This window comes from Thunnus albacares, chromosome 4, assembly GCF_914725855.1.
Source record: "Thunnus albacares chromosome 4, fThuAlb1.1, whole genome shotgun sequence".
NCBI classification, from domain to species: domain Eukaryota; kingdom Metazoa; phylum Chordata; class Actinopteri; order Scombriformes; family Scombridae; genus Thunnus; species Thunnus albacares.
Genome location: NC_058109.1, coordinates 17721949 through 17749203, shown reverse-complemented (window position 1 = coordinate 17749203; position 27255 = coordinate 17721949). Strand labels below are relative to the sequence as shown.

Genomic DNA, 27255 nt, shown 5'->3' with positions numbered 1-27255 from the left:
AATCGGTGTCCGCTACAGCAGCCGAAGAAGAATGCTCGCCTCCATTTTTGCATTAGCTTAGTATATAGAAGCCATCGACGACCTGCGCGACAAACCTCCGCAATATTAACACTAAGCACGAATAAGAGCCAAGGTGGGTACAGAAAATTAACATCTACGCACCAATGGTGAGGTATATAGTCAGAGTAGTGTTATGTTTTTTGAAAGCTGTTGCTTTATGCTGCCTAGCTAAAAGCTAACGCAAAGAACCCGGCTTTCTTAACGTGAATATTAGCTCTAGCTAAGTTAGCTCCGATAGCGTCACCCTGTGACTGGTCTCTTGGGTAAAGGTTAGTGATAATGGGCTTTAGCTGGCTAATTCAATAACGCTACACTTGCCACTATAATGCGGTTGTTCATTTGAATTTCTGTGTTTATTTCCATGCAGTCATTTTCAACCCTAACGCTATTTGTTTATGATGTGGCGTAGATATGGAAGGCCTAGCGATGGCTATAATTAGCGGGCCATCTACTGTGGACCATCATTAGAAACCACACCACCCAGTGTTACTTCCCTCAGGTTTGACATATGCAGCCATCTTCTAAGTAGCTTCACTGTAGCACGGAAATAACATGGCAAACAACATAAGAACGACCAAAACACTCACCTAGTTTACTCAAAGTGTGCGATCAAAGTCCAGCTCTTAACAGCGTTATTATTATGGATATACATGCCATATTCAAGCCAATAGTACATTCATCTGCCTTTTATACAGTGATGCAAACATTTAATTTACCCTTTGCCTATAGATAAAGTATTGTCTGCAAACATGTGGGATGGACCAGGGCCAGGGCAAGGACCAAGGGGAGGACCACCCTTTCGGTAAACAAGCATCATTCACTTATAGATTTAAGACCATTTTTAATTTAGTAGTAAGAAATGAGCTTTTTTTTGCAATAATTACTATGTTTGTCTGTATTGCAGTATGTTAGGGGTGGGCAAAATCTGCTATCACAGCATATATAGTTTTATAATGTATATTGTGATATATGTAAGATTCTGTGGAAACTCCATTGTGTGGACTGTTTTTAGATAAGATAAACAAAAAACTGCTTGAAGTAAATACCTGACAAAAACCATGTAAATCTAGATTTGCTCTTAAGAAGTCTTGCTCATACACTAAAAACATTCCCACACTGGCATAATATAACATGAGATATTAAAGGTGAACATTCCTCTGTATTGACAAATGAAACAAATAGGGCTGGGTATCGTTCAAAAATTTTTGATACTGGTATCGATACCTTGACTTTGATACCGGTTCCTGAACTATGCTTTTTTCTATACCAATTTTATAAAATCCATTTTAACAAAAAGAAAATTACATTACACATTATGGTACAAATTTTTAGTTTTATTATTCAGCTCCTAGGTAATTTTAAACTATAAAAATTATAAACCATAATTTACTTATGGCTGGGCACAGCAGAAAGGGCTGGGAAGCAGCTAAGGCTAGCAAGGACGCTGCTGCATCCCTTGCTTGGTCCCCTGGTCAGCCAGTCACGGAGGACGGTGGGGAAGATTTCTGCTTAGGTCCACTGTACATTGGGGAAGAAAAAACACTTACCTTGGCCACTTGTGAGGTGTTTCACCTGGAGAGCCGCTCCGCTGCCGTCGTGTCTTGGTTGCTATCTTCCCTCAGAGCTGCAAGGCTAGTCGGGATAGCATGTACGCGGCTCCCACCTCCAACGTCACATGTAAACACAGAAGTGGCTGAGCTGTAAAGGTGGCTGCTAGCACTGTTAACAGCACTAACAGAGCCTACAGTGCTACTGGGGTTGCCGGAAGGGTTAGCAGCTCAACCTTGAGCTGCTTACTCACTGCGGTGACATGGGGAAGAACTGGAGGGTGGGCTCTATGCTCCCGCAACAATGCCAGCCCACCACTGCTGGTCGAGGCAGCTTTATTAGTGGCCACTGCTGTAAAAGCAGTGCTGCTCGCCCGCGCACTCCTTGGGTATTGAAATTTGGTACTAAATGACAAGGCATTTCACGATACTTGATGGTTTTGAAGCAGTTCAATCGGTGCCAAGTATCAAAGTTCGGTACCCAGCCCCATCTTATCATATTATTTATCATCATATGACCCAGCCTTACTGTATGTCTGTATTGTGACTGGTTGGGCAATTTTGAAAATGAATTTTTTTGTTAAAAGCTTTATTCCTTGATAATGTGCATTTAAAATAAATCATTAGTCTAATGTGAAAAAATATGAATGTACATTCCAGCGGTGATCATCGTGGAGAAACATTTGGTGGCAGAGATCGTCCCATGCCTGATTATAGAGGTAGAGAAGGGATGAATATGGGCCCGATGGGTCATATGGGACCAAGACCTCTAGATCTACCACCTATGGACATGAGGAGGATGGACGGTCCACCAATGAGGGGGCGTGATATGGTCCCAAGGGATATGGACCCACGTGATATGCGTGGTAGAGAGCCGAACAGAGATTTTTTAAGACCTGGGGAAGAGCCAGACTTCAGTCTCAGAAGACAGTATGAAGCGGCCATCAGAGACAAACTGATGAATTCATCTGGTTTCCCGGGACCCGGCAGGAACTCTGCTGACATGGGAGGGAGAGGAATGCCACCGCGAGAACCAAACAGCAGATTTATGGACATGAGAGACAGGGACACATTTCATTACGACATGTCACGATTCAACAATCCCAATATGGATGGGAGAAGAGGTTTTCCCATGGACCGAATGGAGCGAAACGATGGATTTAGGGACATGCGAGATAGGCCCCCAATGGGCATTGGCAATACTGATCGTTATGATATGGACATACCGCCACGTGAAAGGAGAATGATAGACACTGACAGAAGAGGAGGACCACCTTTCAACCCTAGAGGAGGATTTGACTCTGATATGGATTTCAGAAATCGTCCTGGACCATCAGCTGAATTTAGAAGTAGAGAGCGCTCTCCCTTAAGGTTTGGAAACAGTGACGTCCCTCCAGTGGACAGGGCAAGATCTGACATGCCTCCAGATGTTAGTGGGCCCCAAAGACCAGAGTTTATGGGTGCAGAAGACCCACTCAGAGACAGAGATTATCCAGATTCAAGTAATAGTCCCCTTATGGATTATAGGAGTGGTGAAGAAATGACTCTTGCAGAAGAATGGAAGAACCGTCGAAAGGATAAAAACCCTTTCTTAAACGTGAATGAAGGAGTGGGAGGTGTAACTGAACCCAGCTTCCCTGGAGGTTTTGGCAGAGATGTGAATGTTAGAGATCCACCACCATTTCAAGAAAGGGATAGGCCCTCTACTGAATTCCCAGGGAAAGACGCCGGCTTTCCTCACAGTGACCACTTCGCTGCTATGAATCTACCTTCAATTGGCAGCAAAGTTCCACAAGGCTGTCCACTCCCAGAAATAAGTCCCCTCACTGGCCCTCTTGTTAGAGAAAATGAGAGTAAACATTGGCTTGGAGAAAGGGACCCAAAGCACAGTCAGAATAAATCAAATCGAGATGAAAGGCCTCCTTACCATCAAGAGAAGAATCGACCCTCACATGAGACTCAAGAGCCAAATGATTGTTTTAAAGGACTGAAAGATATTCCACACAATCAAGGACCTGCTAGGGGTAAGATGGGGGCAGAACGTGATTTCCAAAGCAGCAGCACAGAACAGACCAGAGACCAAGACTACAGGGACATCGATTACAGAACAGGGTCTGGGAGAGCTTTTGATTACAAACGCGAGGAGCTCCAAGTGCCAGAGAAATTCATCAAAGAATCTAAACCAATCACACCTTCAAAATTTAGTGAGTCTGGTTCTCAGGTAGGTGTATTTTTCATCACTAGTATTTGTACAAAAATGTTTGCATTTTGTGATATTTTCATGTTTCATAACTAGAATTTTATCAAAATTTCTGTGAAAGGATCAAGATTATAGGAATGCAGCAGTGGAGGACAAAGTTTCCAATACAATATCCATAATTGGTATTCCGAAGACTGCTACAATGGAACAGGTAATAATCAAACAGAAAAGCAACTCTGTGTTAGTTATTATGGTTACCAGACCTTGATTTTTGTGTTGTTGGTAGTGGGCATAGACAGCCATAGCTTAACTTTTAACAGACTCATTTATTTTGATATGTTCTTTTGCAGATTCTTGGTGCCTTTGCAGTCCGTGATGGTGTGCCAATGCAGGGGATGAAAATCAAAAATGTTGTGCCAGGTAAGAATTAAGTTTCTTTGTGGAACTGTTTGGGGCAGTCGATCGCTAACATGTCCCTCGACATTTCGCTCTTACGACATTTCGAACCTTCGCATTCTTTCTTTTAATGCTCCTTCGTTGCTTTTGTTGTTCTTGCCCTGTGTGAACCCGCTCAGTAAAAAAGAGTGGGGGGGTTCTCTTATGCCATCCTTTTTCATGTCAGAGGATGAAGGGTTATTGGCAGCAGTTTGAGGATTTACCAAGGATTTAATATTGGCAGCTTTGGAGAGTCATATCTGATGTCGGTCACAAAAGATCAGTGATATGTGGCTCACTGAATGTGTCCTTCAGAGACAATTTATCCAAGTTCTCTGATTGAGAAAAAAAGAATGTCAACAAACTGAAATGGAGGCCGCCTTGTTAGTGCTTTGTCCAACCTACTGATCTAAACATCTGCTTTAGAGTGAAAGTTTTCCATAGTGGATCGCCGTAGACATTGTTTTACATCATGCCAAGCCTTTTAATGAAGATTATGTTTCGAAGGCCATTCGTTTTGCATAAATATATCAAAATGACGTCACAGAAAAAGTTGTGAGGTGCCTTTTTGCATTTGATATAAACATGAATATTACATTTTTCTGTTTTCACGGTGAAAACCATGCAGTCGTTCACTGTCACTGGTCTGGAATATCTCTCTGTTAAGGCTTGGTTTTATCAAAGCCTTTCATGGCAAAGTCTGATATGACTTCAGTCATCAGAAGACAAATCAAAAATCAAACAAAAATTGTTTTCCTGAAAAGGTATGTATGTCAGTAAAGGTGTAAAACTTCGCTCGCAGAAAAATGCTTATTGATCTCGATGTATTCACGAACTGTCTTTTATGTTTTAATGGGTGTCGTTACTGGAATTGACTAACAAAAACCCATCTGTATTTCAAATGCTGTCCCCAGGTTACAGCTACGATACCGCCTATGTGGAGTTTTTAAACCTCGAGGATGCAGTCCACTTCATGGAGTCCAACAAGGTGGCCTATCCTCGTCACTCTACGAAGGCCGCCTCTCCCATCAGGATTACGAGGGGTTGAGAGGGCATTTAGTAGATGGGGGAGGAAGAGAACCTGGGAGGGGGTTTCTGCAATTTCAGTGAACTTGCTTTGGTTAAGGAAATGGAGATATCAGTTGTTGGCATTTATTGATGCTAACATTTTAAACCCTGACAGTTGGCCCTTATTTTATATAAAAATTAATTCTAAATAGTAATCAGCAATGAGATGATAGTATTACAGGTAACTTGTTTAGCCCTTTTACAGAAAACATTTACTTTAAATTTTGTGTATATGCATAGGTAGACATAGGTTACCCTTTCTTTGTTTTCTAGCCCTAAATGTTTTAGAAATTTTCACATTTTAACCCCAAACTGCCTAACCCTGGATTTACCAGAAAATACAAAAGTTTGGAGAGAGAAAATATCTTTAGTCTTTAGATGGGATAGTCTTAACAGTTAAGAAGTTTTATCATTTTAGGATGACTTAACGACAATGTTGACAGTGAAGCTTCTGTACTGAGCCAATGTTTTGTTCGTGTGTGATTAGGTTTTGTAAAGGAAGAGGATCAAAAGGAATTGTTACCGCTAGCAGCTAGCAGCACTCTTTAAGTCTTTGCATTTAAAGAAGCCTTTGAGTAGCCTGCAAAGTTTCTCTTATCATGGAAGCAACTGGAAATTTGAACACTTTCCTAACCAATGCCAATTAGTGGGCATTCAGACTGAGAACAACCCTGCATTAAAACAGAATGAGGCTGGTCGGTGGGGGCATGTTTTTTCAGGTACCAGCGAGACACAAAATTGGGTTCCAGGAAGTCTAATTTGAATAACAGGTCCATAAATTTGAAGGCTTATCAGATGACAAAACACAGCAGTGTATGATACACTGACAAAGCATTTTATAACTCTTGAAGGTTAACATGGCCATAAGCTGCCACGACCATTATGTAAGAGATAGTGCCTTGCTGAATGACAGTATTGCAATCCGGTGAAAGTTGAGGCCAGATTTAACTTTTTTGCCTAATAACCCTGTGTGTTTGTGCCAGAGCACTCTGTGTTTGCAGCCTTGCGGACTAGCCTCATTCAAATCAATGAGGGTGCTGCATTTTTTCACACAGGGCTAAACTTGGTCTGAACGCATCCTTATTACTGAGAACTCTGCGGTTACGGTTTAACTGGTAACATACAGTACATGTTTTTGCTTGCCTACTTCAGAGGAGAAAGTTGCCACATTTGAGATTAGCTTGGAAAAAAATCTGTTCTAATCTTAGGACAGGTAAAGCATTGCAGTGATCACACCTTTTTAGTGTAATTTTGCTCAGTCATGTATAGGTGCACATTGCTTTGAGGGTTTTTAGCTACACTAGCTGTGTGACTACGGTTGACAAGGTCAGTTGGTCTACCACTTTGGTCCAGACTGAAGTATCTCAACAAGTATTGGATGGATTTTTGGATGGACTTTTGCACAGACATTCATGGTCTCCAGAGGATGAATCCAATGACTCCGGGAATTCCCTGAGTTGTCATCTAGTGTGACCAGCAGGTCAAAATATTCACTTATTCGGTGAAATATCTATCCATCTCTACATCTATCACATGGATTGGCACAAAATTTGGTTCAGGTGTTCATGATTCCCAGTGGATGTATCCAAATAACTTTGGTTCTTTTTGTACCTCTTGGTGATACTTTTTCTGTAGCAACAAGCAGGTTGACAATTATGGTTCCAAGTGAAATTTTTCGACAACGGTTGGATGGATTACCATGCAATTTGACATTTGTGGTCTTTGTGAACTTTGATTCCCTGACTTTTTATCTAAAGGTAATTTTTATTTGTCAAATACTTTGGTTTATCTATTTTATAGTTTATTTTTCTTTACGATGAGCATTACAGCCTTACAGAGCTGCTGGTGTGGCTCTTAGGATGTTTTCACACCTATAGTTTGTTGACTCTGGTCCGAATCAGTGGATGAGTTGCTAGTTTGTTGCATTTTCCCTTTGGTTCGGTTTGGTTTCAAAATTTTAAACGAACCAAAATGTATCAACAAAAGCCATGTGGGAGTTGTCACTCCATTCATTGGTCAGAAATCTTGTGGGGTTGGCGGGCAGAGAAAGGAGTTTGTTTTTCAGAAACAGCAGATAGGTTACTACAACATTTATAAAGGACTTGATTTTCCTTCTCACCTCTGTAAAACAGAAAATAAATGTAATTTATGAACCATAGCGCTCAGAGATATGAAGGTGTACTTGTTCCACACAGGAGGGTGGATTAGGCTAGTAAAATGGTCTCTGAATGTATTTTCTATCAGCAATAGAATGTACTGTGTTATTATTTAAATAAACAGCATCTCTCTCTCTCCTTGCCTCTTTGCTGCTGAAAGACTCACAGCAGCGGCTACTTCTCAACTGTTCTTATTCTTATCCATATTCTTATTAATAAGAATAATGATAAGTAAAAGCTAAATCAAGTGCTTTATAAATGGTGTATCTGCTGTTTCTGACCACAAACTATTTATGTTTTTCTTTTTTTTCCACATTGGTGCCCCCCAGCACGGCAAATTGACTGTTGCCCCATGGCACTCTCTCGATATATGGATAATCTGGCCAAGTCTTTGGGCCATATACTAAGTCAAAATATGCAAGCAGAATGGCACATTTGAACGCACCTCAAGGCAACATCAAGAGAACAATGTGAAGACGTGCTGCCTTCAGTTGGCTGAAGAGGAGAAGGGTGCATAATGCACAGCGCAGCTGGCTACAGGAGCTTGTTAAATCCAACAAATGCTCAGTGCTTCCTGCGGTTGGGTGGGATGTATGTCGGATCATGTTCATACCACAACCGAACTGTACCAGAGTTCATTTGTAACGGGATTGAGACCACCTCTTCAACAAGGTCTCGGTCTGGTTGTTTTGGTCCACACCAGATTGCGATTGCTGTGTTCACACCTGCCCAAATAAACCGCACCAAGAGGGAAAATGAACCAGAGTTCGATTGAACCGAACTAAACAAGGCAGGTGTGAAAGCACCCTTAGTCTTGTCCTCAGGTTTCAGTGACACTGTGGCACAATTCTTTCACTAATTCAAGGCATTTCCAATAATTTGACATCTTAGGAAGAGTTCATGTCCTCTTGTTGGTATTCTCTTGAACTTGTCGCCACTGGGATTTCAACTTTCTTTTGATTACTTTGGGCAAATTTCTGAATCAAGTTCTCATCTTGACATGGTCAGTGCAATCTTCAGCACTGGCCAGGATTGTTGTGCTTTTATCATGTCTCTAAAACTATGGAGAAGCACCTTATTTTGTGGTAGATGGGGATCAGTTGAATTATTGCTGAAATGTGTAGGAGTTTGTTCGGCTCTGTTATTGCAACAACTTTATATTTCACTTTTGGCCTATATTCTGCAGCATGAAGTAGCTCAGTTTAAAAACTAGATGATGCACATGGTTGCGCAGTCAATAACTGAAATGACATCAAAGATCCAAATAAAAGCTACCATGAAAGATAAGGATGGATTTAGCTTTGTGCTTCAGGGTGTGGTTTTATGAATGGCGTCAATGCTTAAAACAGTTATGTGCAAATGGGATAGACTCTGAAATGAACCAGTGTTAATCCATTTTTGACCTGCCAAACCTACATCAAAAAAGATGGATGTTATGGATGGGCAGTACTACAAGTTTGCAGAGCACTTTTACATGTGTTGTGAGCCTCCCTTTGAAACAACTTATCTCTCTCTTTTACAAGTGCAGTCTAGTGAAAATATGGTATTTATGATGGCATAGTTTGGTTTGTACACCTTAGCTGCTGAGAATGTGGCTCTTATTTGGCTCTACAAAGTCCTGTTGATTTCTTTTGGATATTATTCTATGACGTGAGTCTTCCTTTAACAAGAGTCAGATGTATATGGAGTAGAGCTGAAATCATAGACAGAATATTAACCAGCAACTATTTTGATAATCAATTTTACAACTCTTGTTTCAGTCCATTTTCAAGCAAATATGGGAAACTTGTCATAGTTCCAGCTTTTCGGTTATGAGGATTTTCTGCTTTTCTGTGACTTGTGTGATAGAAAACTGCATACTTTTGGGGTTTGAACTGATGGACGGACAAAACAACCAATTTGTGGATGCCACTTTGGGCTTAAGAAAATTGTTTTAGGTTTTATTCACTATTTTCTGGCATTTTTTTAATCAGATGATTTCTCTTAATTGATAGAATAATTGGCAGATTAATTGAGAATGAAAATAACTGGTAGTTGTAGTCCTAATTTGTAGTTCCCTTGAAACTATGTAGCATAGAATGGGGGCAAATGGCCTGCATTAAGTATGATCCTGGATCTGGGATTTGCACACCACCATAAGTATTTGCCCATTTTATCTTCAGCAGTGAAGAGGAGGGCTAAACCTGCCAGAGTGCATGCTGGGTGTCATTGGTATTATTTTAGATATTGGTCACCTGTGTAGTATAATGCTGACTGATCTTTTCTGTTCTCATTTCAGGGATCCCTAAAGGTTGGCACTAGAACAGTTTCCATGAAGTACTTCCAGCCAGATGAGCGTGAAAGAGGCGTTCATGTGAGTGTAATTAAAGGAAAATATAATTTATCATTTCTTAGTGATTTACCATAAATTCCCAAATAATGAATTTGAATTCCACAGTAATCCTACATCAACATAACCATACCATAATCCCCATTGGTTCAGAGTTGTTTCTCTCTTAAACAAAAATACTGGTATTTGTTGATTCATGAATTCTTCGCAATTCTTTCTTTCTGGACAAACATACAGCACAAACAACAAAAGTATTGACGCACTAGGTTTGCGTAAACATCAAACAGCAGCAAAAAAAAAATAGTTAATAAAATATACTGTAGTAGTTAATAAAATATACTGTACCAGAAACAAAGGCTTGTCTCTAATAATAGCCTGTCCTAGATAATTGCCACTAGCTGGGCCCAGCCAGTACTTGAGAATTAATGGTATCCATTCACCATATAGATAGATAGATAGATAGATAGAAAGAACACCATATTGTTAACCCCACGATAGTTTAAAAGTGATTAAATGTCCCTTTCTTCCTGTCTTTGTGAATTAGGAATCAGATCACAAACTACCTCAACTCCAGGAGCCCCAGTTGCCCAGACCTGATCAACCTTTAGAAGAGTTGAAAACCAACCTGAATGGGTCCAAACCAAAAGGCCCCATGGAGCCATTGTCCCAAAGCCAGTGGCAGCGTAGCTCTGACCTGACTCCAGAGGCCTGGCAGCAGCAGGTGGACCAACAGCTCCAACAGCAAGAAAGAGAGCAGCAGGCAGAGTCTTGGGGCAACCGCAACCCTCCTCATCACAGTTCACACCAATCTGACTCCGTCTTTAAAGACAGTAAAAGTATGTTGACTAATGCTGCTGGTTCATTTAACTTTGTAGCAATAAACCTTAGATATCCATTGACATATTTGTTCATTCATGTGCTATTTTTACAAATAATTGACTGTGTTCTTTCCTTGTGTCCCTGTACAGCCATGATAATAAAAAATGTGAAGCCGACCACCACAGTAGAGACTATCCTGAAAGCCTTGGATCCTTTTGCATATCTGGATGAAAGAAATGTCCGTCTCGTCAAAGCTAAGCCACCTGGAGCAAAGTGCTTCTGCTTTGTTGACATGGACTCCCATGAGGTACCTGAAATATTAATGATCCTAGTTTGCGGTTGATTATACTTTCATATTCTATTCGGGTTTGTTAGTATATTCTTTGTCTGGTGTTTCCTTGTTATTTTCCAGCCCTTATTATTGTGTCTTCTTTTTTAGCAAGTGACACGTCTAGTTGAGCTCCTCACTAAACCCAGACCCCTATATATTGATGGAGTCAGAGTTTATGCTGAGGTTGCAAAACCCCTAAAGAACCAAAAGTAAGTCATGTTGCAAGGACTTTCTTATCAGCCATGTCTAGTAGAGAATTCCCATCTCCTGATGATCTTCTGTCTTTTTCAGTTTCAGAAGAGATTTTGATAAACCAAACACTTCTATCCTTGGGTATCCACCAGAGGCCAGCATGATGGGGGTAAGTTGTGGTCTTCTTGTACTGCTTCATAAAACTGTTTTAAAAAAAATAAGTGGATCATCAGAGCTCTCAAATGACCTGTACTTTTTGTCCCTGGAATTTCAGCAGCAGCAGTACTCACAACCACCACCATTCTTGCAAGGACTGCCGCCACCCAATGGTGCTCCTCCTGTAATGCCAGGTGGGACTTCCTCCTCACACACACATCCTAGTATCTTCGTCCGCATGCACTATTCATTATTACAAAACTTGAACATAAAATGGTCTTAAGTAGTCTCTCATTTTTGTGACCAGGTAATTTGATGACTGGAAGCACTAATCCAACTCTGTCATCAGACCCCAGCATTAGCCAGGTAGGTTGCAAAGCAAAAAGCAAACATGTGGCTATCTTGTCTCAAAGCTGGACAGATAACTGTACATTTCCTATAACGCCTCATAGGGAGTTGGCTACAGTGAGACTCCAACTTTGGATCCGTCATACCAGGCCGTTGGACTTCATGTGCCCACAGACTCAGCTGGGATGTCAGCCGTTGCAGACGGATCACAGACCTACATGTTAGGTAAGAAACAGACTGATCATTCAAATCCAGTAAAGTGTTTGGTCATCCTCTGTCAGTATTGGTGTGACATTGTAGCAAATGAATCCAGTGTAGCTCTGTATTGTATATTAGCAGTAGTAAAAGGTGTGACAAACACCTGCAGGTTTTCTGCACTTCATTTAACTTAAATTTAATATTTTAGCTAAGTAAGATTCAGAGAAAATGTCTTAAATGTATAAATAAGGATTAATAGGTGCTTTTAAAGTTGGAAGACTTTTTCAAGTTAAGAGTACAGACAGTCTGTGGGAGTTTGTCATCTTTAGTTCAGTTTTTTACTACCTATTTTAGAACATCAGCTATATTTGTAAATGGTCACATAACTATCTCAGAATATTAGTGTTTCTCAGATGATCCAGACTAAGAGTGTACCCTAGTTTTCATGACCTACTTTAAAAGATCAGTGCTCTTAATATCTCCTATTTATTTGTTGTCATATCTATTTGCCATAATACCTAAAGGCTCTGAGACTCCAGACGTGTCCAACTACCTGTACGATGCCACGTCAGGCTTCTACTACGATCCTGAGACGACGCTTTACTACGACCCTAGCTCTAGAGTGAGTATACAGGACACCACAGTGATCTAATGCTTTCCCTAGCCTATAATTAGACAAAAGAGAAGCTATGGAGAAACATTGTTGTAATATTATTCATCAAGAGTTATTTATATGCTGTAGTCAGTAACCTACCAGAGAATAATTAATACTGTCCTACCAGTTCTGATCTGCCAAAAGTAATCTATCACCCAATAAAATATATTCATGGACCAACATTAAACCTTATTGTCTGACGAATATGAAGTATGATTGATCTTGCAATTTGCAAACTGTCTTGTAAAATGTGAGATTATATTATAAATGTTTTTCCTCAAGGTTGTGTGTAACAGTTGTGACTTTGTGGTTTCATCCACAATCAAAACATACACCCAGTAACTCCCCAATATTATTTTGGTAACAAGGGTACTTCCTCCTGCTGGGACTGTTGTCATAGTTCAGAATATATTTATGAATTACTGTCTGGAGGACAGGGATTTTGTGTGCTTAAAGTAGTCACTATGTACATTGATAATAGAGGTGTTATACATATGATTTGTAGTTACAGTTAAAGCTCACTCACTACTTCAGGACATTAGGTGCTAATAAAATGTGATCCTCAGCTGGTTGCCAAAACATATGGGTTCCAAATGGGTGACTTTAGTTGGCATTAAGATTATTTCTTTTATTTTTCCTATCATTTTTGTGTATAGTACTTCTACAATGCTCAGAACCAAGAGTACTTGTACTGGGATGCAGTGTCAAAGACCTACATCCCAGTGCCAGGAGGGAACTCTGCAGAGGCCCAACCTATGTCGATGACCGCCGAAGACCAAGCCATTCTTTCTAACCCAGCAGCAGATGCTCCACTGGAAATGAAGAAACCATCACTGCCTCCACACACCACAGCAGCTTCTGCTCCTGCCGGCTCTGTTTCAGAGTCTGTTGCAAGTGCTACAGGGACTGCTGAGAAGAAAGAAGACGACGAGACCGCTAAAAAGGACAAAGACAACAAGGAGGAGAAGCCAAGAAGTCTTGCTGCTGTCAAAGTAGGGCTTCATTCACAGTACCAGTGCACATAATTTGAAATACATGTGTGTAAAGGGAAGGTAGTAAATACATTTGTTGCTGTATGCAGATCATGAAAGATATGGAGCGCTGGGCAAAGATCCAGAATCGTCAAAAGGAAAGCGTCCGCTCCCCATCACCATTGCTGAAGACTGGAATGGATGATGACAGGAGGCAATCTAAATCAGCTGACGCTGGTTTCGCTATTTTTGAGAGGAAGGTTAGGAATCCACTTCCAACAACCATACATCTATTTTTTTCTGAACATGAATGTAGATATAATAACAGATCTGCAGTCTTGTAAACATTTTTGGTCCTATTCTTTGTCTACGTCCTCAGATCTCAGGTGGAGACGATTTGTTTAAAAAGCCCCTTGCCCCCCCTAAGAAAGATGAAAAGTCGAAGGTAAGAGCTCTAATGTTCAGTCTACTTTGCACGCCTCATAAATCTAACTGCATGGCATCTTTAACATTTGTCTGGTTTAAATCCCAGCGTCCAATGGGCTCCCTTGGTCTGCTGGCATCAGACTATGCAGCTGGAAGTGACGAAGAGGTGGAAGAGGACAAGGAGGAGGCAGCGAAGAGCAGTCAGGGCAGCCAGTCGGATGACAAGGAAGACAAGCTGACAGATTGGAAGAAGATGGCCTGTCTGCTGTGTAGGAGACAGTTCCCCAACAAGGATGCTCTGATCCGCCACCAACAGCTTTCAGACCTGCATAAAGTACTGCCTGTTCATATTTGTATGAGCTATAGTTGATAGCGACCCTATAGATATAGCCTCTAATACTTGATGTATTATTGTCTCAACAGCAAAATATGGAGATTCACCTTAAGATCAAGAGGTCAAAGAAGGAGCTAGAGGCACTAGAGAATCAGGAAAAAGAAGTAAGTGAAATTAATGGGGTGGAAAAATATGCTGCCAAGTGTATCATGTTGTCTGTTGATTCCTAAAGTTGCCATGTGTCCTTCACAGCTGAATGCCAGAGAAGTTTCCAGGTCACCAGAACAGAAAAGGAGAAAACACCATCACCAACAGCCGCAGCATCATAATACCTGGGCTGGAAGTTCCAGGTAGGTGCACTCAAATAGAATGTGTTATTGAGATGATAAAAAATGGAAAGCATTTAATGGGTTTAACAGTTTGTTCTCTATGCTCAGGGAAATTAATAAAGTCAGTGAGAGGCCTGGTTTAGGAGCAGAACCTGTCCCGGTAGGTGTGAAGCTCTACTTTGTTACCAAATTTCATGAGTTGTTTATTGTTAGTTTATTAAACCTTTCATTGCACTTTTTGTCTTTTAGAAGAGGAAAAAGAAAGAGCCCGTCGTTTGGGACCACGCCACCTACAAACAAGCAGTGCGCAAGGCCATGTTTGCACGGTTTAAAGAACTCGAGTGATCTGATCTGAACACATCCTCACTTTTATATGTGAAGAGTTACTCGGACATGCTTTCCTGCCTTGGCATGAGAAATCCCTTTGACTGTCTTCACTGTTTCTCTGCCTTGGGACATTATTACACTTTGGAGTTTTCTACACTGAAATGAAATGGAAAATAATGTAGCCTAAAAGGCACATTACATGGCTACAACAAGTCAAAAACAAGAACTATTTGATGTCCTCGACGATGGATGTTGTATAGAAATTGTTCATTCATCCCGTTAATTTGAATATTTTTGCCCATGTTTTATGTGTGGCCTGTGTAGAATTGTGAAATGTGCCCAGGTTGTCTTTTTGAAATGATACTGTCACACTGGTCACGGTTAAATTTTGTTTTAAAACTGAAGTATTTTTTACACTTTCATTTGGAATTGATATTGTATGTACACATTTTTAAGTAAAAGATATGATCTAACCTTTCTGGTTCAAAAGTGTTTTTCTTGCGTGTCAATCTGCTCACGTTTATAGCTTAAAGGTATACTATGCAAGATTTTCCTAAAAGACAATGTATAGACTCATACAAAAGTAATCCCCCTTTATCATCACTTATGACCCACTAGAAGTGTGTGGTGGTGTATTTATCTGCAGACACCCTGCCCTCTGCTTGTATTTTCTTATTTTCCTATTACTTCACAGTGTTCAGGAAGCTTCTGGGTATCAACCTTTCAGTGGTGGGTGCAGCATGCAGGGTGTGAGGTCAGGAGTCATAGTGTAGTGAACGGGTCACATCGTCGTGTCTGTCTCTCTTATCTGCTCTCTGTCTCTGTTTCATGAATGTGTAAAGAGCTTCAGGTCTGTGTGTCTGCTCTACCGAGGGCAGGGTTGAGCCACACACACACACGCAGAGCAGAAAGGCCACAGCAGACAGGATGAAGCTCTACATTCACACAAAATCCAGCAATGCAGCACCTCCCCGCAGGGTTGTGCGAAGGTGTGTGTGTGTGTTTAATTCTGCTTTAGAACGTAACCGCTGTGAAACAATCAGGATATAACATTTTATTTATCTGATTCACAGCTTTGCTCCCAGGACTGCTCAGTCTCTTAATTCACTCTCTAGCTCACTTGACAACCGCTGCTCTCTCTTTAGCTTATTGAACTGGGAAGGAGGGACCAACTTTCAATGTTGTGTGTTTACAAATGCCAACAGACAAATCCTACACCTTTTAATTCTGCAGTTGAAGTTCTACTATGATTGTCACAGTGCATACATGTCATGTCCACTAGGGGGCAGCAAGATCCCATGTTTTGTGCTGTGCTGATGTAAAATATTACCCTTTTAATGACAAAATAGAAGTGTCTGAGCAGGTTTGCTGAATTAGATCTTCAGTATTCATTTTATGTACTTACCATGCTAAAGAAAAAAGAAAACTCAAGTGGACAGCAAGTTAAGTTGTCAGTAGATGCAGCTTTAATGTTCCCCAGTTGTACTTTGCAGGACTTAGAACATGAAGCCTCCCCTCTGACCTTTACGCATATGAAGGAACCAGCCCTCACCCTGCTTATGGCTGTGGTTCATTGAATTGTTGAGGCTTGCATGGGTTTAGTGTGCTGACATAGTAGTCCTCTGAGAGCAGTAACAAGAACACTGGGGAACTGCAGTCAATGACAAACAGCAGAAACACTGACTAAGAGCTGGGAGGAAGCCAACACCTTTTCATCGGTGCTAGAGCAATCATGCTTCATACTGTGCGTTTACTTTTGGCGAGTAACCAAAACAGACACTGCATAAAAGATGTTTAGGCCTGACCAACTCATTTTGCAGATACTTAGTTTGCATTTTGCTTCCATGTCTCCCAGGGTTGGTCCCTCTCCTCAATGTTTCCAAGCAGTGGCAAAGGTGAATATTTCTTTTTGATAGTGTCTGACAGTAGATGGAGTCTCTCTGTCTGATGAGACAGGGCAACGTGGTAACAAAACCTCACAATTCAATCAGTGTAAATCTTGTTTTGTGGCTTGGCAACAAAACAGTAAAGCACAATAAACAAAACCATAGTGATTATCTCAGGTTCAGATGAAACACTGACATATCAACCTGCCATAACTTTTGCTCAACTTATATATCTACTTCAGAAACCCACATTTGTATTAAAAAGTTAGTCACGAAACAAAGGTAACACTACATTTTGTTTAAGAAGAAAGCCATTAGGGCTGAATTGGACAAACAGTAGGATTGGAAATGAAACCAACAGCCAACCACCAGTGGTTGTACAGGGGAAAGAGAGAGAAAAAAGAAACTATCCCTCTTTGTTTGAGCTTGTTCTTATCTGAATCACATCTTGTAAATTTGCCACCATACTTTCGAAGTGCATCACACCCTTCCCTCAGGAGGGAACATCATGTTTGTATTGAGTTCAAGCTTGAGCTCAGTTGTTTTTTCTACTTTGGTACCATGATTTATTATTAATCGAGTTTAAAGACACTCATAAAGTTTATTTTACAACTTCTCACATACTAACTTTAAAATGTGAAAGTTAATATGTGATGTCATGTGATATTCTTGCTCAGCCACATGGTTCAAACCAAACAGGTTACAACAGACATCTTTTTACTGCAATAAATGTGTGCTCTCTTGTTACACAAGCAATGGAGCAGATTTTGCATTAATACAATGAAAATAGGTACTATGTTCACTGCCACAAATAAGAAAACTTGTACACATTTGTCTTTATAGCATTTTAGGGGTCACTCAATTTCTGTGTCCTTGGAATAATGGACTGCTTGCATGTCTGCTGAAATCAAACGTTTGATCACATCTTTAGATGTTGGAAGGTCGTCAAATTACTTCCATATTTTCAGTGTTTTTTTTTCTCCTTCTATCCTGCTGGTAGGTTGAAATGATCACATATTTTTCATTTCATGTAGGTCACTATATCCCATGGCACCAATCACATGAATACATTTTTCAGTGCAACAGAATTAGGCCCAGAATCTGTGTATTTGCATATAAATGGAGTATTTATCACAAAGATCCACATGGACTTAGGTTTCATGTACTTCTGTGACTTGCTCAATAACATAGACTTCAAATTAAATAAATGGTGTTATCATAGAGAAGAATAAAATACAAATAAGATTCCAGTCTTGGGTGGAGCACTGATTTTCCGGTCTTTGCTGATGCCTAGAACACAGTAACACCCGGATCCTATAAAATAAAAATGTGCAGGTAGGTCTTAGCATTTTTAGTATTTTTGCAAACATCTCAAAATAAAGTCACTGATTGAGGGATTAACCTGCGTTTCCATTTTTCCACCCAAATGGCAGAAGGAGGACATTTGGAGGAAGGATCTCTGACTATTTTCTATTATTTTATGTGGACTAATTTCCATTCCTCTTTTCTCCATTCTGTCACAAGATCCCGAAGACACCCCTAGCTCCCACTGACAGATGTCATCATTACCCAGACCTAACAGTCTATGGCATGAAAATTAATGTGCAGTTAGTCTGTGGGGATGAGAGGCCAAACAAGAGAGGTAGAGCACGGAGAGCTGCCATGTTAGTATCCCCTGCGTGTGTGAAGGAGAGCTTTCAGGCAGCATGAATGGCAGGAGAGGTGGACAGGGGGGGCAATTATCCCAGCTGGACGGCTCTTAGCAGGTGGAGCAGCAGTCTGGGGGACGAGACGGAAAAGAAGAACACAGTCAGCAGGACTCTTAGATGTTGAGATGTGCTGTCAGTCCACAGGGGCAAGAAGAGTAGGGAGAAGCATCATTTTATTGCTTTTAAAGGAGGTCTGACGCCAAGCTTGTTGCAAATGCAGACAAAGATGCTCTAAATGTTGAGAAAACATTAAAAATTGTATTACATTTATGTACATTTAGGAAATTTTTAACATACACCAACTGACAGGCAGTTCACTAGATACCAGCTAGTTTTTCAGTTTCTTCTCTCTTCTTAAAGAAACCTCTAAGAGGGCTGATTTCTGTAGGAAATTAAATCCATATAGTATTAAAGATGAAATGGATTATTTTTCAATATGCCTACATGTGTGTGGTTATCTCAAATCTCCTCTTTGTCCGTTATGACAAATGATCAAAAACATGTCCCGTGTAGAATGACTTCCCTTAAGGAGTAGCATGTGTTCGTGGTCACCCCATGCAAACAAAGAGACTGTAGCATCACAAGCTCGTACGAAAATCATGCTTGTCTGAGTAATTTCACCATCTGGCTTATCCTTTCAAGTGCAAGTTGAAAAATGATGTCTGTTATTGATTGCTTATCTTTAACATCATCTTGAAAATGTCCTCATGATTGTCAGGCGTGGGACATGCTTCCGAGTACAGTTTATGTTCAGAAAATGTGGACCGTTGCTTGTAGCAGAACCAATTGCACTGGCAGACCTGTCACTGAGAACATTATAGACATTGAAAACATTTGGAAATGATGTCATGATTCTGCAGTCCAGCACTGACTGAGCAATGACAGGAGTGATCGCAGTAAAGTAATAAAACAGCAAGTTGGAATGTTTCCCTCTATTCTTGCTCTTTTCTGACTCTGAAAAGAAAGTTTATACCACATTTTGTATAATTTACAGTTGTCTCACTTAATTATCACTACACTCCCTGTAAAAGCTGTCAGAGATTTATGAAGCATATCTGAACTATACAGGCTTTTGTGAGTCAAAAATATAAATCTTATTGTACTGTAATTCTCCTGCCATAAAGTTAAAAGTTATGTTCTGCATCATTTTTATATAAGTCATCATGAAGCTTGGCAGTTGCTTTGAATGCTCTGTGAATCATTATCTTCTCACAAATGCAACATGTTCTCTTTGCACTACTTGACAAATTATAAACTTAAACATAAGTTTACAGTATTTGGAAAGGCTTTAAATTACAGCCCGCAATGTACAGCAGTTATTATTCCCAATTTACCATGTTTTTTTGGTTTTTTTTACTAATGGCGTACCAGATGTTGATACTGTCCCCTGTAATATTAGAATATGTACCTGTTAGTTAAAAAAAATACCTACAGTATAAATTTTTTTTAAATTACCAGATTATTTTCTAACTTCACATCTTGTTCCATGAGCCTACAACTATGTATCAGTACTGTATTGTTACACCAGTAGCACAAAAAAATACACGTGTACAATGGTAATAATTACGCTACACATTGTGAGCCATGATCTAAAGTGCTACTTTTTAAGATTTAAGTGTATATCTTCTTCTCAAAACAACACTGGTTTTGCTGTTTACTTTTAAAAAATGACATCAGTAAAAAGCTAATTCTCTAGACTGACCTGCACTTAAAATAAAATACAGTGTTTTTATTTCAGCAATGTCACAACCACTGAAATCTTCCAAAACTTCAGTCACTTGCTTAGTTTACCAATTTGGAATTAAAAGATCATGCATTTCTGAAAAATGGAATATTAAATTGGAGAGATTGTAAGATATTCAAAGGCTTTAATCAGGAAACAGAAAAATACATAAGTGTGCTTTGTCCTTGATGTGGTAGTACACAGACAGGAAATGATATCATTATTCACAAATCTTGTGTATGCATCTGTGTAAAACCATTCACGAGTTTATGTATATTCCAACAACTGTATCTTGACCCTTTCACCAGACACAAACATACTAAGAAAAGTATTTATTCTAATTGTATTGGGGTGGGGACCAGGAGGATTCTTTGACTATAAAGTCAAATGTGTACAACGAGGAAGCATTGTATTTGCCCGTAGGCAGCAGAATAATCCCCCTGCAACAAAGGCAATAAAAAGTAAGTTAGTGTTGCCAGGTTACAGTACACAGTATTTCACATTCAGTGTGTCCTACAGGAGCTAGATCCTCCAATAAGGGTCCCGAAGGCCAGGTCAAGCCCCCCCCCCCAGTGGCCTAGTCATATATACCTAAAACTACTGGTGCAGTTGGCGTCATCTTCATCTCAAGTCAAATACTTATTAAGATAACCAACAAAGCATTAGTTCTAGTTGTAAACACATTCACTGAGAACTATTTTCTTCCAAAATTTTGAAAATTGTCTACACCAAAGTCAGTAGAAAAAAGAAAACTATCCGTATTGCAAGATACCACCAGGGGTTAGTAAGAAAATCATTTTGATGACCTGACCCTGAAGTGTGTGTTTTCTCGTAACTGGATTCTGTTGGACTAATAAGATTTCTCATGGTCATGGAGGTTGAGCACTCAGATATTTAGGTTCTCATCGATGTATATTATTAATGGCCCTTTTAATTTTTAATGTAATATAAGGTTGAGTGAGCATAGGGCCGAGGGACTGTTACGTTGAGGGAAGAAACAATAATATACAGCATCAATATTAGCAGAAGGGAATGAAGTTCATACAATTATAATAACTAACATGTTCGGGTACCATGTCTGTTTGGTCAGATGGAAGCTGTATAATTATTTTTGGCTTTTTCTTTTTATGATTTTTTCATTTTGTTGGAAATACCTACCAGTGATGTTGTTAATATTTTATAGTTGTAATGATAACCCGAGGGAATATGTTTGATGACTTAAACATTGCGGCCATATGGACGAAATATTATTTCAGGTCAATTCCCCACCTCAGTTTATTATTGCAAGTCATATGAAGTGGAAACAACCATCCTTGCAATCACCCATCATTGCTATATTGTGCATTACAATATTACCTCTGATTGTCCATTTTAATACCATATTTGCATCGTCTCCTTCTTGGTCCTGGATTGTTTTCTCTTGGTTATTTTCTTCATCCAGTTTAATCTTCAGCAGTTGCATCACTGTACATTAATGGTCTTGTCTTACATTTTATTTTAAAGCGTGAGGTACCTAGCTGTTTGCTGTGAGAGGATATATTAATCTCAATGTGCATGACTGCCAGACAGGTCAAATTCTCAAACATTAAAATTCTGAATTTAATTTTTATATTGTGATGTCGCGTTACAGTAGAAGAATTGTTTTAGCTCATTGCAGACAGAGAAAAGATGAGTCCATGTTCGAGACAGGCAGGATGTACATCTGGTAGCTGGATCACACTGATTTAAAGGTATGGTGGCAGAACAGCCTCACCTTTCCTGCCCTGGCTCCCTGCTACTTTCCTTTCCTGCCTTGAAATTCACAACTACAACCTCTCCAAGATACTTCTGGAAACTTACAAGTGAGAATGATCATCCCCCTGCTGCTGTGGTACCTGTATTTCTCAGGATATGACAAACGTTTTACATGGCAAGTATGCATTGTAACAGCTGGAACACAGATCCCGGTTACAGACCCCTGACGACAGAAACATGCCTGTGCGTTTCAACCTTTTTACAGAGCAATACCTTTGTAGTGGGGCCCTGCAAATGTGCACCGAATCAGAGGGCGCTGAAAGGTGCTTGCAACACCAGCTTTTTACCCCTGTACAAAAGCTCTCCTTTGCTTGGTTTTCTGAGTGTGTGAGGAACCAGAGAACACATGGCTAGTTTCATCAGCGGTAGGTTTACATTAGTTTTCCTCAGCTGATAAACCTATCAGCACAGTGTTGGAAAACAGATGAAGATGTAGCGTTGCTGCCTTTTCTCATTCGCCCAACATTACAACTTGATCCCCTCGAAACTGGCTTCAGGATATTTTCATTCCAGTTCTTGGCTTTACAACATTCAGTGCTTTTTCTTATATGATGGCATTGTTGTAACACAATCACCTGCGCTGTAGCCAATTCCTGGAGTGAAAATGACTGTACAAATTATTCATTGTCCTGGAGGCACAAACCAGTACAGTGACAACATTAACAGCCATATCACGATTGTCAGCTTTGAGGGATTATAGCAATCTGTAATGTTGCCTGCACTCATACACAAATGAGAATGGATACGGCTGGTGGGAAACATGCAAATGTTATTGTCTACAATCTGAGCTCAGAAATTCTCATTCATTTTTCTTGATATTCATTGTGATAGGTAAGTCCCCATTTGTGCTTATCTATGTAATGGGGTTTGAAAACCAGGGCAGGTTTAATGTTTATGTCTGTGCGTGAGGGAAATATCAGGACTACATTTTCTGCTCTATTAGCAATGAGAAGCTACCCACTGCACTTTTAACTTGGCATTTATGAAATACTGTATAGGACAAAGTCAACTGAACTAAATAACATTGCTGTAACAAAGTCAGCCTGTACATTAGAAAGAGGCAGAAGTCTTTGTGTCTTGTTAATCTCATTTGTCTTCCGCTGAAGTGCTTGAGGCCCTGTGGATGACAAACAGAGGCAATAAATCACTTTTTCTCTTTCAGAAACTTCAACTGGCACATTATACCAAGTATGTAAAACTCCAAATTATGTCAGATAAAATGCCTCCACGTGTAAGATTTTTCAAAGGACATTTAAACAGAATCTAAATAGCTCTATGTTCAAAATTATTTGATCTTCCTGTCTTTAAATTCCTTTCTCTCTGTTACTCATGAAAGTGCCTTGTAACACATACAGTGATAGCTGAGAAAGCCTCAACTTGAGACACTTTTACCTCCCAGGAGAGAGTGCTGACAATAACAGTCATTTGGGGCGGTCGGCCCCTGAATGTCGCGTAGGTGTGAGAGCAAAGAGAGAAGTGCTGTAATGTGTGTGTCTTAATGGGAAGCCTGTTAAACCTCAAGTGTGGCAGAGCATCTGCATGTATATAAGCAGTGGTCTAGTTTCTTGAGATTTTCTCATGTTCAGGAGAAAGGAATTCCCGTAGAAAGGCTTTTTTGAAAAACCTTTTGTCAATCTGTAATCTGCAACCTGCATTTTACATAAGATGTCCTGCTGGTTAAAAGCACAGTTTAAATTATTCTTTCATGCATTTATTGATTTAAATTTGTATCAAAAATCTTTCAAATAAGTTTCTGAGATCATCAGACAGAAGTAAAACTGAATTAATACAGCTGACATAGTTATTTTAAATGTTTATAGTTGTTTGTGTTTATTAATAGTTCACTACTCTCTGCAGTTATATTATTGTCCTTTAAGTATGGTACACACACACAAAACACATATCAAAAAAAGTTCCACTTAATACAATGCAGAGCACTTCAATGCAGACATTTAAGAGGACTGTCGCTTTAAAACACACAAGGAGCATGCAGAACAAGACAAACTGAAAGTGTTTTACAAAACACAAAGTCTAGAAGAAATGGCAACTAATTTATAGAGATTAACAATTACACACAAGTTATGTTGACCCTGTCTTCTCTACTTCTGTTTTTATGCAAAGTCCAAAGTCTGAAAATATCTGATGCCCAGAATTGGGAAGTATGACTGCACAAAAATGTGTGAGGGACACACAAGTAGAAACAGGTAGGCATCTGGCAAAGAAATACTGAAAGTAAGGGTTTTGTGATTGGAGTAATATTGCAGCCCAACCTGTGGTAGATCGGTGTTTGTAGCCAACATTTTCTTGAAGTTCTGGCAATCTGGATTCAATTACTGAGTTATGCGAAAGTCAAAAAATGAGAAATGAAGTGAGACCTATGAGAAAGATAAGATTGTAGTGAGTTTTTATTATTACTTATATTGTGAGTGATGACATATTGATGATACATTGTAATGAGAGCAAATGATCTTCTTCTACAATGTCTGACAGCGATCAATTAATCAGTCACCAGTTCTAATTGTTTATTATGATCAGTAGTCAGTAAAGTGGTGCTCACCTACAGTAAACTTTGGCCATCTGCTGCTTGCCCTCCTCTCTGTCTTTGAATATCTTTGCTCAGAATGTTGGCATCCAGATCTGTAAGTGCACTTAGAGCTTCTTTCAAGTTGTTTCTGTCCCGTTGCATCTGATGGCTGCATTTTACCTTTGAAATTCCAGACTTTTTCAAAGCCTTTTTCCAGTTCCTTCGCTCGCTAATTAGTGTCAACACACGGACTCTTGCCTCTCATCCTTCCACATGTTCTTTTAAGCTCTCTTCTACTCGTCAAATTGGTGAATCTCTTCACTTTGAAATGTTGCAAAGCAGAAATGAAAGGCGGGGTGTCTGTAGAGCTGGTGAGTTGAGAAACAAGTCTACCAACTTCAATCCAAACAGGAGCTGCCACATGTCGCCACGCCCACAGATGGTCCTATCAGAGCCTACATGGCTTCTACCTGTAAAGAGCCTGAGAGCCCTGGACAGTGAATGATTACTGCCAGCAAGGCGTGACAGATGGCTTCACAGTGCAGAGGCAAAGTGGCCAGGAGTGGTGATGAGGACGGTCATTTCCCCTCATCTGCTACTCTGGTCTTTTTAGGAAGCATAACCAGAGTATAGTGATCATTGATGTAGATGTTAGTGGTAATCTTGTTGGACAATTTTTCATATCAAATCTAATGTCCAAGATCACATGTAGCTACCACTGTGCCAATTTAATGCACACAGAACATACAAATCCCAGTAAACTGTAAAACATGCACATGTTAATACATTAAAAGGGTTTCAGGATTGCACAAAAAACCCACACAATTCTCACACTCACATCTGGGGTTTGATTGTTACTGGTAATAAAGCTGATGTTTTCTGAGAACTGTAACCCTATTATGGTAGGATGTTGGATAGTATTTTACATTTCTACATTTCTGATAGTGATGCTGATTAAATATTTTCTTCACAATCAATGGTACTCTGATGTACTGCTACATGCAGCTAAATCTGGCCTGAATACAAGCCTGAAATTGTCTTGGGGTTTACATTAGGGTCACTTCAGATATGATCTTTATAACAGCCATCACTTTCATGGATATGTACGATCCTGTTCAGCTATGGCAGCAGGTTTCTCTGACATTGATCAAAATGTTATGATAGTCATGGTTTGCCTAGCTCATGATCCAGGAATACAGAGATCATCAGTTGCTTGGATCATCTCCAACAAGCTTTGACTTCCACTGCCTTGCATTTCTTCTCTCTGATGTGAACCTAATCACCTACATAGATCATTAAACTGTATCAAGGGTGGCTGACAGAGGGGAGATTGTGTTACAAAGCCAGAAAACGCGTCCACATTTATGTTGCATTTGTGGGCGGCGTGCATGCCACCTCCGCAGCTGCTCCAGCATAAATCAAATGTGGACATATTTGACTAATCGGTGACCATAAATGTCCTCAAACTGGATTGTTTTCTTCCATAAATCAAAATATTTTAATCTTTACGTGCCTAACACACTCATTTGTCAACACCAAACAAGCCAATGGTTTAAATCATGTGAGAATGTTTCTATGACCTGATACTATAATGTGAACTTCCTCACTAGAGTACAATAGCATAGATCTTTTCCAAGAGCTTGTTCTGTGTTACACTGCATTCTCCTGAAATCCTAGAGGGTGTTTGATCTGCTGCTCTGTATGTGGCCTGGACCATTATATGTCCTTGGCATATCAAATGGTTCCACAACGGCATGTTATCCCCCCGGCCTCAACTTCTATTTGAATATCATCTGTCAGGCAGTACAAGAGGAGACCTGCTCCCAACAGAAAACGCCTAGCATCTGAAATTACACAGCAATTTATATGTCATCTGTAATCGTGCTGCATCCACTCCGTATCCTGTGACAGCCATTAATTATCAGTACTTTTTGTCTCTCCCTTCCTCTGCTTTCGAAATGTACCTGGATTCTCTGGGTATTCAATCACAATACAAGCTTTGATATTGGAGACAGTGCTGATAAAGATGGACTACATTATACTGTAGGTGCTGATATGATTTCAGAGCTTCTTACTGAGAAGTGAAAAGAGGCAGTTATCTGACCCGCTCTGAGGTGTAGGGTAATAAGGTATGTGATGGATATAAGAGCTGTATAGTTGAATGAATTATCCCCTTAAACTGAACTGCCGCAAGCTGTTAATACAATGGCTCTGAAATTTCCCCCAAAGTTTTGCCCTAAAGGAAACAGGTCATTTTCTTTTTCTCAGATCAAATAAAAGAGCATCACAGGATTAAGTATCTGGCTCTGTGCATCATGTCCAAACACAAAATGATAAAAAACCAAAGAGGCATCACCATATTCATGCATCTGCAACTTTACGCATCACGAATGCAGGAAAAATTGCCCTGCCTCCATGCGTTAACCAGAGGACAGAGTCATTTAACATTTTACAAACTGTACAGTGTTCCACACAAGAGAAAACACATGTTGTGGTCACATACTTTACCAGGCTGATTGCAGTTAATGACTAGAAATCCCCAGCTTTACTTCTGAAAAAACAACACAATCTCATTTAACTTTTCATTAATTTTTTTTAAATGAAAAGTTAATTTAGTGTAGTCATAATATGACAATGTACTCGATTTTAGCTTTGTAAATCATTTTTGTTTAGGTCACATTTCCATGTTGTTTTTCTTTATACTTTCTTTATTTTTGTAATGCTGTTGTTGGGTGTAC

General features: G+C 39.8%; 1 protein-coding gene and 2 long non-coding RNA genes across 3 annotated transcripts in view; 1 reads left to right on the top strand and 2 right to left on the bottom strand.

Moving 5' to 3' along the window:
- Position 1: 1 nt before the first annotated feature.
- On the top strand, positions 2-15354 carry LOC122980334 (RNA-binding protein 6). Its single transcript, XM_044348245.1, has 23 exons — positions 2-133; positions 790-862; positions 2268-3828; positions 3929-4018; positions 4158-4227; positions 5157-5230; positions 9745-9819; positions 10340-10631; positions 10764-10921; positions 11054-11154; positions 11237-11306; positions 11412-11487; positions 11601-11659; positions 11746-11866; positions 12364-12461; positions 13151-13486; positions 13576-13725; positions 13845-13910; positions 13998-14225; positions 14315-14389; positions 14478-14575; positions 14663-14714; positions 14804-15354. Exons 2-23 carry the CDS (start codon positions 810-812, stop codon positions 14897-14899), a joined length of 3999 nt encoding a protein of 1332 aa, XP_044204180.1. The 5' UTR covers positions 2-133; positions 790-809; the 3' UTR covers positions 14900-15354.
- Positions 15355-17359: 2005 nt separating this feature from the next.
- The window catches only part of LOC122981554, a 39942-nt gene continuing 30046 nt past the window's right edge, over positions 17360-27255 (bottom strand). Inside the window, exon 4 of the long non-coding RNA XR_006403268.1 lies at positions 17360-18546. This is a non-coding gene — a long non-coding RNA (uncharacterized LOC122981554). The remainder of the gene's footprint in view (positions 18547-27255) is intronic.
- On the bottom strand, positions 20927-25168 carry LOC122981556. The gene is made up of 3 exons (XR_006403269.1): positions 24551-25168; positions 24264-24368; positions 20927-23110 (listed from the first exon to the last, which is right to left on the bottom strand). It is a non-coding gene; the product is annotated as an uncharacterized LOC122981556 (long non-coding RNA).